The 12,057-nt window shown below is 50.8% G+C and overlaps 1 protein-coding gene across 2 annotated transcripts; it reads right to left on the bottom strand.

Annotated features, from left to right (window-relative positions):
* Positions 1-6,803: 6,803 nt before the first annotated feature.
* On the bottom strand, positions 6,804-11,900 carry LOC146201894 (histone H3.3A). 2 transcript variants are annotated; one of them, XM_084587838.1, is made up of 3 exons: positions 11,705-11,900; positions 9,609-9,921; positions 6,804-8,390 (listed from the first exon to the last, which is right to left on the bottom strand). In XM_084587838.1, the coding sequence occupies exons 2-3, from the start codon at positions 9,888-9,890 to the stop codon at positions 8,262-8,264; spliced, it is 411 nt and encodes a 136-aa protein (XP_084443964.1). In that variant the 5' UTR covers positions 9,891-9,921; positions 11,705-11,900; the 3' UTR covers positions 6,804-8,261. The 2 variants fall into 2 exon arrangements, with proteins under 2 accessions (XP_084443964.1, XP_084443965.1); XM_084587839.1 differs by lacking the exon at positions 11,705-11,900 and adding an exon at positions 10,969-11,076.
* Between the last annotated feature and the right edge of the window lie 157 nt (positions 11,901-12,057).

Here is a 12,057-nt window from a genome sequence, read left to right as displayed (position 1 = left end):
CGATGTATGCGCCTTGCGGATCGCTTTCCACATCGACTATTTACCTAACAGAGTAAAGCTAGCTTACGTTCACTTCAGTTGAGCCGCTGATTGGTTACCGGTTGGCGACCAGCAGTCGCAAAGCTAGAAAATCGAGCAGTGGGGCCTGCGACCGTCGCTTTTCGACCAATACGGTCACATGTACGACCTCCGCAAGTCGCAAGTGTGAACGGGCATTATCGTGGAGGCCGTAAACTAGGGCGGGGTTTTCGTTTTCAACCAGGGTAACAATAATAACTAATAATTGGTTCACAGGTAATTAAGATCAGTATCTGTCGCATTTGTTTCTGTGGGCACTTGAACCGCGTTGTAAGCGAAGGGAGAAAGGTGGGAATGAAAGTGGAAAGAGAGAAAGATCCGAGGGTTACGGAGTAATTTGGACCACCAGTTGGGGATCTTTAACACGCACTGACATCGCACAGCCCACGGTGGCCTCTTCGTTTCGCCCCCATCGAAATGCAGCCGCCTGCGGTCGGATACGAGCCCGAGTACTCCAGCACAGTATTCGCGGGCATCTGCACCACAGCGGCGGGGCTTTAACCACGGTACAATGAGAGAATATATTAATGCAGGTCCTTGATGAGGGTATTTTTTTTTTCTTGAAAGATGAGCGTGTTCAGGAAAAAAAAAAAAAAAAAACAAGAGGCCGCGATGCGGGGAAATCTAGAGTGAGCGCCGATTCTGTGCGTTCGCAATCTTTGCTTTCGGTCTTTCTTCAATGGATGGTCGCAATTTGGCTGCTATTCGAAGTGACGCAGGTTCTCGGATCGAGTCTGCTTCTTTGCAGCGCGCTGCAGCGATTGTGCGTTTGCTTTCCTCGTTGTAATGGAAACGTGAGAGTACAGAACGTATGCGGGCAGCAAAGTATTGAGTACGTGCGCGTGAGTTATTTGCAAGCAAGCGCGCCCATACACATGCACTTTTGTAGTGGTGGAAAATAACTGTTTAGACTGAAAGCATGTTGTAAGGGCGCGTAAACGACGTTTGGAATTAAGCTGTGAAATTATTCCAATTCGTTTATGGACGGGCAATTTTTTGTCACTATAGTTGTTTCACATAAAGTGCGGATCTTAAGGTATAAAAGCGGCATATTGAACCCTGTGCCCTAACACACTGCGCACATAAACAGTCAGATCTTTAGCGCTAGCAGCGCTTTCGCGCAGGCCAAGTAGCTGCCATACCTCATTGCTAGAAAAGAAAAAAATAAGCAAGCGTTCATACTGCTCTGTGTTTTGCCGAGGGGAGCTCCAAACCGTCACTGGTTTGAAACCGCGCTGTGGCTAGTCTGATCGCCCCTTCTTTCATCCTTCCCGCGCTGCCAAAAAACATTGGCTGTGGTTTAGTTTCGGTTAAACCTACTGTGAAGCGATAGCTGAAGCGGCCATATCTGTGTTCGTCGCTCACTCCTTGCAGCGCATCGTCACGGCGGCGTTTTGCAAGAAAGCTCCTCACGCTCCTGGGTTACCGTCGCTTTTTTTATTTTAGCCCCTTAATTCTCTTCTTCTCCTCTAACTTTCTGCTCGCAATGCAATGTCTTCCGGATCGCTAGGTGAAGCCACGGGGTAAGAGTAGTTTGGGTGAGTGGTGGTGGTGGTGGTGACTATGATGATGGGGGATGGGGTACTGGGCACGACGTATGCCAGCCTGAGCTAGCGGCGGCACTCTTGGTGCCCAGGGGAATGGGATAGGGGAGGGTTGGGAAGGGAGGGGGAGGACGCGCGAGCAAGTCCGCAGAGTCGGGGGCCGAAGAACGGCAGCACTGCGACGAGGTCCGCAGAAAACAGAGGGCTATCCTGGGCGCCCAACGGGTAGCACACAGAAGAAGCACAGCCACACAGGTAAGTCACCACACAGTGCAGGTTCGGCTTTGGTGCGAGCAGCATGCTGCTCGGCAAGCGTCCTTTTCCTGTGACAGATCAGGACGCCGGGGTGACTGCAGATGGTCTGCAGTGCGCTGCCACGTCGGAAAGTCCGGGTGGCAGTTGGGAGGACCGCTGGGAAACCGCTGCCTTGGCAGCGGCGCGGCGGGTAGGGGCATCTCGGGAGATGGCACTCCTAGGCCCGTGCGCGAGAGGCACACGGGACACTGTCTCTTGGGAAATCCTTGAGGCAGCGGAAGGGACCGCAGTGGTACCTCAGCCAAGGCTGAGGCGCGGCGGGTGACGCTGGAAGGACCGCCGGGAAGGGCGGCGCGTCGAGGCCCGAGAGCAGGAAGATCCCGGGATTGCTGCCGAAGCAGCAGGGAGGGCCGCGGAAGCGGCAGGTGACGCTGGACGCGCCGAGGCCCGCGAACCTTGCGGTCAGCGGGAAACTGGCATAGGCCAGCAGGACTGTGCCCCCGAAGGAGCAGCAGGGAGCCTTGGCGAAGAACCACGAGTCCGTTCCAGCACTGGGGCTCGCCTCGGGCGAGGGCGACGTCGGTGCGCCACAGGCGAAGACCAAGGTCAAAGGGGGCCGCACCGATAACTCCTCAAGGGAGGAGGGTGTGCTGGCAGGGACAGACCTGGCAACGCCCGCAGCACGGGACACACTCGCACGCCCAAGGGTCGGGGGTTGGGCTGGGAGACGGGTCCGGGCTCCGCTTCGGCTGGAGGGCTGGAAGAACCAGCAGGGATGATCCAAAGGACCAGGGAGGTGCGCCGGTAACAACCAGAGCACCGGAGGACGGAAGTTGCGACGGGGCGAGCAGGGCGAGCCAGCGCCGGAGGGAGGCGAAGGCGAGCGAGCGCTCGGTGAGAGCGGGCGCGCACGAGCTCGCCGGAGCGAGCGCCGCACACACCCGCCCCCACCGAGAGCTGAAAGGCGACTGACGGTGGTGGTGGTGACTATGATGATGGGGGATGGGGTACTGGGCACGACGTATGCCAGCCTGAGCTAGCGGCGGCACTCTTGGTGCCCAGGGGAATGGGATAGGGGAGGGTTGGGAAGGGAGGGGGATCGACTGACGCGAGAGGAAGCGCGCCTGGTCGGGAGGCAATGGAGCGTGCGGCCGCTCCCTTCGGAGGCGAGCGACGAACTTGAGTTGAGTTGGGGTCTTTGGGTTATTCTTGGGGGGGGGGGGGGATACCGGACACGGGTTATGCCGGCCTTAATTCGCGGCGGCACTCTTGGTGTCCGGGGAACTTGAACGGCGCGGGCGAGCCGCTACGTAGAGGTCTCCAGGGAGAGAGCGCTTCTCTCCCTCGGGACCGGCCGTGGTAGAGACGAGGTCGCGAGATTATGCTTGCGCAGAGCTTCAACAGATGGAGCTCGCAACTATTAGAGTTTTAGTACTGCGTAGTGAACGCTACGTACGTACAGCCAGAGTCCTTCAATGAAGGACTCTGGTACAGCCCACGTACTTTGCGGAACGCTACGCCACGGTCGCGTGCATGCCACAGAAAGACTTTTAGTAGGGCGGAAGCATATACGTACGCAGGGGTCTGAAAGCTATCGCGGCAAGCGCAGTGGCCTGTGCAGTGCCATCTCGCAGCCATTCAAAAACTGAATTTTCCAGCGCAGGAACTCCTGCTTCTTTGTTTTCCCGACAGGCGAGAGATGGAACCCATGCTGCAAAGGTGCTGATTTGCTTCGTCGTTGTTAGAGGATGAGTATATAATTAATAACCTTAACCAAATCGGAGCACTACCCCCAGCAAACGTAGTAGAAAACGAAAATTAACAATACAACCCCGTGCAAATTTTAAATCCGAAGAAGCAAACCGTTTTTCCGAAAGAAACAATGTCATGGCAAAACAGTTTTCCGAGTTTACAGTGCGCCTATGATGTCATCATTCAGTGCAAAGTAACTATGAAGCTCGGAGAATACACTGCGAAACTATACGAAGTCTCATTAGAGAGGCGGAGTACATTTGAAATGCCATGAAACGTATGCCGTAAAAGTCGACACCATGGCCCATAGGCAAAGAAAACTTACCAAAATAATTTTCCGGTTTAGGCCAGCCCCAATGAACCCGGCAGATGGTTAAAAGTTAGCGAATGTTTTGAAGAAAAAGTATGACAAAATATGCTACGGCTTTTTTGGAGCCAAACAATATTTAACGCGCCTCGATGAATCTGCGTTGTAAAAACCTACATACGCCTGAAATTTAGCTGACTGCTCTTCCGAATGTTCTTTCAATCCCTCCATCCTCAGGCACGGCCGCTCGATGGAAGCGCGCTTCCATCGAGCGGCCTTGCCTCAGGCGTCCGCCCTTCTAAAAACATGACAGATACTGTGGCGTCCCTTTCTTCGAGATCAGTGTATCTCAAATATTGGTCCACGGTTCCACACACACGCCCCGCCGGGGTGGTGCAGTGGTAAGACGCCCGACTACTTTGCCGGAGTTCCCGGGTTCGAACCCGACAACGGCGGCTGCGTTTCGATGGAGGCGAAACGAAGTGGCGTCGTGTGCTGTGCGATGTCAGCGCACGTTAAAGATCCCCAGGTGGTCGAAATTACTCCGTAGCCCTCCACTACGGCTCCCCTTTCTCTCTATCCACTTTCACTCCCACCTTCATCTCTTCCCTTACGGCGCGGTTCAGGTGTCCACAGAGCAAGTGTGACATACTGCGCCTTTCCCTTCCTATGAACCAACCAACCAATCCATACACACACACAGCCCGCCGTAGTGGCGCAGTAGTTACGGCGCTCGACTACTGTGCCCAAGGACGCGGGGTCGAATCCCGGCCTCGGCGGCCGCTCTTCGATGGAGGCGAAAAGCAAGGCGCTCGTGTGCTGTGCGAGGTCAGTGCACGTTAAAGAACTACAGGTGGTCGAAATTTCCGGAGTCCTCCACTACGGCGTCTATAATAGGCTGAGTCGCTTTGGGACGTTAAACCCCACAAACCAATCCAAACACACACACAAAAGGTCGCGCTATAGCTCTGACCTGGCTAAACTCACGGAGGGTCAAAGCCGACGTTAGTTTCTCGAAGCGAACGACATGCGAGGAGTGCAGTAACGAAGATAAAAAATCGGCGAAACCTGAGATTGGGCTGCACTGTTGGACGGGGTTGCCATGCAAAACGTCTCGGGAGTCCTGTGAGTAGTGTTGGGAGGAGTTGGATCCCTTCCAGCGGCATGCGTACCGGCACCGGACCAAGATAGTCCCCCTAACAAGTCCCCCACCACTTCACATGAGGTGTCCCCAACACAACCACGGCTGATAACCAGTGTTCTAGCTACACCAATTTAGAATTTTACTTACAGACGTAGAAACCGCGGCAGACAACTAATTATCACACGGCTGTGTTCGTAATTGCTACAGCATGAAAGAAATCAATGAAATGAGCATTCAAACCAGGCTTATAGCATTCGGTTCAGCAGTGTTGAACATCGCTTTTTTTGTTCCTTGAGAAAACCGCGCGGTCGCTACGAAAGCCAAATGTTATCTGAAGGAGACGGGAATTTTTTTAAACAGTAATATCGGAAACCAAAACGAGTTCACATTGTTCATCTTATCTGAGAAAAAATTTTAAAGACGGGAGCGATGAAGTTATCCACTTTAATTCCAAGTAGTTGGGACAGCGAAACTGCTTGAATTATTCGGGTTTTCGAATTGCCCAGAGCGAAAATATCAGGTTCAGTCGGAAACTTTAATTGCTAGAAGGCGCCCTGCATAACCCACGCTTCGTCCCGTCGTCGCACAACTTACGATTGCAGTAGAGATCAAAGGGGGAAACTGTGAGGAGCGACATTTATCTACACACTCGAATGTGGCACGAACAGCTTGCAGAAAGTCCGTATAGTTTCGGATTCCACGCATTGTCCCATGCAGCGATCAAGCGAGCGCTAGCGCAAACGACCTGGTCTAAGAGAGCACGAAATACGTTTCGATGCCTGATGACCACCCTGCTACCTGAGAAGCAATCGGCCGCTCGCCGTACCGAAGTGGCAATTTTTGCTCTGCCTTGGGGTTTTGCTGGACGGTCAATTCATTGACCTTCACTTGAAACTACATCAAACACAAAAAAGATGCAAGAACCCCAGAATAGAAACTTCAAATAAGCCAAGAGTTCGAATCAACGAAATTTGCTGTATTCTAGAGGTGGAGACAAGAGATGGGGAAAGATTCTTTTCTCCATTGTTTTTAATGTTGCTTTCCCAGCTTTTTCCTGGCAAAGCAGGCTTCCCAATTCAAAAGCAAATGTAGACCTAAAATGGCCTCAGCAGTCGGCAGGGAATTTTTCTACAGGGCAGATTTACTGCATCTCATCAGGCTCAAAAGTTCATGATTATAGACAAAGCAGAATAAAAATCAGATGACAATTTGGCGATAAAAGTGATCAAATGCAAAATCCAGAAAGCTGCATTCTGCTATACTATTTCACCAGGTGCACGGCATTAATTACACAACTGCCACTGATTATTAATTTGATATTCAACTAGACATTCATTAGACAGTGGTTACTGATATCCATATGGGCATTTAAGGAGACAGTGATTAAACAATTCTCACTTGGTAATTAGTCTTATTAGTAATTCATTGATTGGCATATGACAAAGCATGCATTCACGCATACTGTATCCCAGTGTGGACGGCATTAGCTCATTACACAATTGTCAGTTTAGTAATTGACAATTAAAAATTAATTTATTGCACAACTACCACTAATGAATAATCATTGGCAGAAGGCCATATAGGGCACGCATTCAGGCATACTGTGGTGGTGCTCTGTGACTAGTCAAGACCTTCATGACGTCTTAACCAGAGTCGCTGCAAAAGAGACTTTTGCTGACAACACAGCTATAGCTATAAAGGCATTTGCCTTCGAGGACTGAGGAATGAATGACTACAAATGCATTGGAATGTGATGCACTTTATTCCAATCTTTTTCTGCCATTTATTTATCGTGAAGACCAGACTTTTGAGAAACACTATGACCCGTCGCTTTACGAAACTACTGCTACATATGCAAGAAGGTGTGTGTATGGTGGTGACGTGATAATATACATGAAACACACTCACTGAAAAACACTGAACCACAGTGGTTGGTAGTAGCCCCCTGCTCGGGTGACTCACTTGTACAACAAGGTGAGATACACATCAGCATGAACCCAAAATTAAAAAAAAAAATAAAATCACGAAGAGAACAATCTCTCTGCAAAGGTCTTGCTATGCAGCACCATCAAGTTCCAACAAAGGAGTTTACAGGGCAATAAACTGTAGAGAACCAAAACGCACAAAGCTGCTTTGCGTCTGTCGCATGTGGCAGTGGTCGACGAAAAGTTTTCTGAACAAAGCAATATGCGAGCACACACACCTGCAGGTTTGAAGCATCCTTGTGCACCAGCTCTTCAGAGTGCACATAACCAAGCCCACTCCTTGGCCGTGTAGCAAACCGCCTTGAATAAGCAGATTCAACCACGGCCAACAGCCTACTTTAGACCATCCCTAACATGTTGCACAAGGACACCTCCAACCCTGAACATGGTGTGTGGAAAGAATAAAGCTGGCTTTGCTTTCGAACAGCCTGTAACACTTAAGTACGTGTTCTATGCATGTTTGGAGAGGAAGGGGGGTGCGACCAGTTATGTGCTGAAGACAGAGGCCTACTCTCAGCCCCATAATTCCAACACCGGCTTTAACCTGTAACCAGTTTGCACCCCCTTCCTCGTCAACTGGTTGTGCACGTGATGAGGATTTGCCATGTGCAATGGTAGCTCTTTGTAGCACAACAGGCCGCACAGTACCAGTCGATGCAAGAACACTTCACAATGATGCGAACAATGAAATGGAGAAGAGCAAATAATTAAAAGAAAAGGCAGATGTGGGAAAAGGTACTCTGCCAAGTTGTAAAGGAAAGAATTATTCAGAGACAGAAGAAGTGGTATTTAGCGCGAAAAAAAAGTCACTGCACGCGACACCAAAGATGCCTGGCGCACTGGAAAACGGTCCACATGCACTGTCATGCTCCACGCTGCACACGGTGTAACGTCCCTGCTAGGCTGACAGTGCACCACCTTGAGACAACCAGCCTCCCTGGCAATCCACACACTGGACACCGGTAGCAGTGTGCCCGTAAGGACTTCACACCACACACACGGGCCGAATGCGCACAGGTACGATCCCAATGCAGCAGCAGGACAGGCAGCGGTCGTTTTCCGCGACGGGGGAGAGCTGGACGAGACAGAGAGGCAGGGGAGAGCACGCGCGCACAATGAAAATGATGTGGTAGAGCAGGGACAGCGAGCGGGACGAAGAGAGAGGAGTGTGTGTCCCTGAAGTGGTGGCGATGCGTCTAGGCGCGCTCTCCACGGATCCGTCTGGCCAGCTGGATGTCCTTTGGCATAATGGTCACCCGTTTGGCATGGATAGCACACAAGTTGGTGTCTTCAAACAGTCCAACCAGGTACGCCTCACTGGCCTCCTGCAAGGGGGAGACGAAAAGATGGCTCACATTGTGCTACCAGGGACGACGTAAGCTCAGGTTAATTAGGCAACCTGCTAGTTAATGTGTAGCAACACCCTGCAGGACCCTGAAATGGGGCCAGCAGCAAACCAAGTTGCGATACAGAGAAGTGAACAGTGCTAGCACAGCAAGAACCATAGGCCTGCATGATATATGATTTTGTTTCACACTATACTGACTTCATATTCCTGCAACTTCATCTTTCACGTCTATACCTCCCCTTCCCCGTATTGGTTGTGGTGGATGAATGGTGCGCCTCCATGAGGTGGTCCATGAGGCCACAAAGCAAAGCAAGGGTGCAGTTTCCAGCAGTGTTCACCGAAACTTTCTGCACAGACACACAGTAATTCCAGAGTGCTGCAAAGCTCCTGTCAACACGGCTGGACACCATAATGCATCATGTAGGCCTTTTGCCGTGAGGCCATGAAATGGCACGTGGTAATGCTTAGCATCGGACAGAGGCATGTCCACAGAATTTTAATGCAGTCGTCGGCAAAGGCCCACTAGTTCTGCATCAAGCCTGCACCTATGTAAAGTCTCTGCACTCGCACCACAGTCTTGTCCTGAAAAGGTCACCCCAATATTGGACAGGATATCAAACCAATCTTTGCACTTCATTTAGAAGTCTGAAGCTATCTTATAAATCTTTGTTTTTCAACCCTCTACACAGGTCACACAATTGGGCTCGAAACTGAATGCTCTGCAGTTAGCTCCAGAATGATTCTATTCTTTGATGATCGGTTTGAAAAGGTGTAGTTATTTCGTTGTTCCATGAAGACTTCTTTACTCTCAGCTATGTCGCCTGGCTGTACTTTTAACATGACCCACGGCGCATGCATCAGCTCTCACTGCTGCTGATTCCAACATAACTTGCTACCCAACAAAATTTAATTGAACATACCTCTGTTTCTGTAGCTATTATGTACCGTTTCTAATTAAAGGCTCTGTGGCATCTCTATGGTGTAATGCTATTATAACGCCGAGTGTATAAATGATGCGGTTTTCAATACTTCTACTGCCAAAGAAATAGCTTGACACTTAGCAATGAAAATCGAGCGCTCATAACTACACCCCCCCCCCCCCCATTTTTCTTGTATTACACTAATTCCAACGCGTAAGATGTCTGAATACTTTGTAACCTCTATTTTTTCGCGTCTCTAGAAGAATGAGTCTAACCTGCAGGGCACCAATGGCGGCGCTCTGAAAGCGGAGGTCCGTTTTGAAGTCCTGTGCGATTTCACGCACAAGGCGCTGGAAGGGGAGCTTGCGGATGAGCAACTCTGTTGACTTCTGGTAGCGACGAATTTCTCGCAAGGCTACGGTACCAGGACGGTAACGGTGGGGTTTCTTGACTCCGCCCGTTGAAGGGGCGCTCTTGCGGGCAGCCTTTGTGGCCAGCTGCTTACGTGGGGCTTTGCCACCGGTAGACTTACGAGCGGTCTGCTTAGTACGGGCCATTGCTGATCGGGAGAAGTGTCAGTAATGTCACCTGCAAAACAAACGCGCCCAACACGTGTCATGAAACACGCTGCGATTCTTCAACGGGGGTCGTGACAATTTAGGAGCACAGGTTTAACGTCCCGACATCTACGAAGGTTCGCCCGGTGGAGGGCTTCGGAAATTTCGACTAATTTCGCATGTTGCAGCAGTGTGCACTGCCCACGACTGCGTCCAGATCGTGGAAATGCGACGAGATACACGCATGTGCAACAAGTCGCTAGATACACACGCGCCCAGCCCGAAGGCTCTGAGAGACCAATATCTATTCCCCCCCCCCCTCCCCCAACAAGGATTAGGAAGACCAAGTGCAGAAGTCGCAGTAGGTAGACCAGGCGTCAACAAAGGATTACCTAGTCGGGCCCTTACAGCACTGAGCCGGAACTTCCCTCTCAAGGGAGCTGGAAGAAGCCAGTGCGCTACGCCGTTAGCTACGCGCGCGGCCGATTCCCGCCAACTAAAATGAGATGTTTGCAAACACAGCTCCAATATTCACAACGTGCTCAAATGTAGAGCGCGGGGATGCGAAATGACCGGCACAACGAGCTCTGGCGCAAAATTTAGCCGCCCGCCTTTAGAATAGGCGAGAGCGAGCGAAGCCTGGCCACAGGCGACGATAGGGGGGGGGGGCAAGTTAGGCCTAGCGGACCTGCCATCGGCACAGACGAGGCTTGCTAAACCGGATGAAATGGATGCCTTATGGGCTGCAAACGGGAAACTAGTCTCGTTCGACTATCCCTTAGACGGCTCTCGTGAGGTGATGTGCAAAGGCAGCAACTCACCGCGGCAGCTGCAGGATGCTAGGTCCAAAAACGAGAGCCGACGACGCGAATGCGAAGAACGAGCCGAAAGCAGCTTTGTTTCAAAATGGCTGCCTCGGGTATTTTGAGAGAGCGGGAACAATGAACACGACCCCGACACAGCTAGGGCAGACGTGGCAGCAACGCGGGCATATCGCAGTCAGCTTACGCTTCACCACGCGACAACGAAAACGCGGAAATAGAAGCGCAGGTTCGTACACACGAAAGACTCCACAAACCTGATGCCAAATATCCGAAGAACTTTCACGTCGAGACTCGTAGCAGCGCTAAACACAACACAACAAGCAGGCGTGCAGACCAGACCGGACAGTTGCAATGATGGGGGAGTGAGAAACCCGCTCAAAAATAAACAAAGGTAAAAATCAGCATGACACAGAAACGACGTCATCGCTTCTGAACATCGCTACTGGCCGAATCTGACGTCATGTCTCTTTCTATTGGCTCCGACAAGCTGGCTTGCCATTGGCCGTTTCATTGACCGCGGGAGATAGTGATTGGTCTCTCCAGAAGCCTTGTGGATGTCGAAAATGGTCGCATTTTGGAAAGCCCGGCGTCGGTTAGGCTAGTTTTTTTGGCAATGAACGAAGTCTGGCCATTTGAAACGTACAACACAGACACTGAATGTTGCAGAAAGCCGTTACTTTTAACAAGAACTCAGTTGGTAACCGTTTGACTAGCGCGTCGAGACTTTGTTTTACCTACTTCCGCAAGTGGTCAACGGAAACCATGCCGGTTTGAATGTGACAAAGAGCAATAAACAGCACATTTTAACAAACCAACGCACAGACACTTGCTCTGATTTGCGTCAGAAACGAACGCAGAACATCGTTACTTATGAGGGTTGAACCAAGCGTTCCCTGCGCAAGCAAAACAGCTACTCGTACGTACCTGACTGCAAGGCAGATTTGAAAAGTAACACACGCCACTTGCCGGATGCCAACAGGTTCGACTTACCTTAACCGGAACGCACCTTGAAACTATCCAAGCTGTGCAAGCAACTAGAAATTCAGTCCAGCAGCAGCGTAGCTGAAATTCGAAGAAAAGCTACTCGATAACTCGGATGACAAAAAACACAACGCACAGTGAACCCTGTCCGGTAAACTAGGTCAAATCGACACACCCGCCATCTAGGATACACCCATTTATACTTTCGGTTTAATTTAATAAAAATAAAGAATGCATTCAGATATAGTTGTAAAAATAAAGCGTATATTGTATTCACTTTTTTGTTCTCAAAACTGAGAAGAATGCTGCGGTGCTGCTTCGGGCTGTACGGTGCGGGCATAGGTGCGGGCCTGAAACGCAAT

Source organism: Amblyomma maculatum, chromosome 1 (genome assembly GCF_055883805.1).
Source record: "Amblyomma maculatum isolate TAMU_Amacu chromosome 1, ASM5588380v1, whole genome shotgun sequence".
In the NCBI taxonomy this organism is placed as follows: domain Eukaryota; kingdom Metazoa; phylum Arthropoda; class Arachnida; order Ixodida; family Ixodidae; genus Amblyomma; species Amblyomma maculatum.
The sequence above is the reverse complement of the archived record's forward strand: the minus strand, read 5'-3'. Positions and strand labels throughout refer to the sequence as shown.

Coding starts and splice junctions, on each gene's coding strand:
- LOC146201894 (XM_084587838.1), bottom strand. CDS start 9,890: ATGGCCCGTACTAAGCAGACCGCTCGTAAGTCTACCGGTGGCAAAGCC. Junction 8,391..9,608: donor CCGCCATTGGTGCCCTGCAG/GTTAGACTCATT, acceptor TCCCCCTTGCAG/GAGGCCAGTGAGGCGTACCT.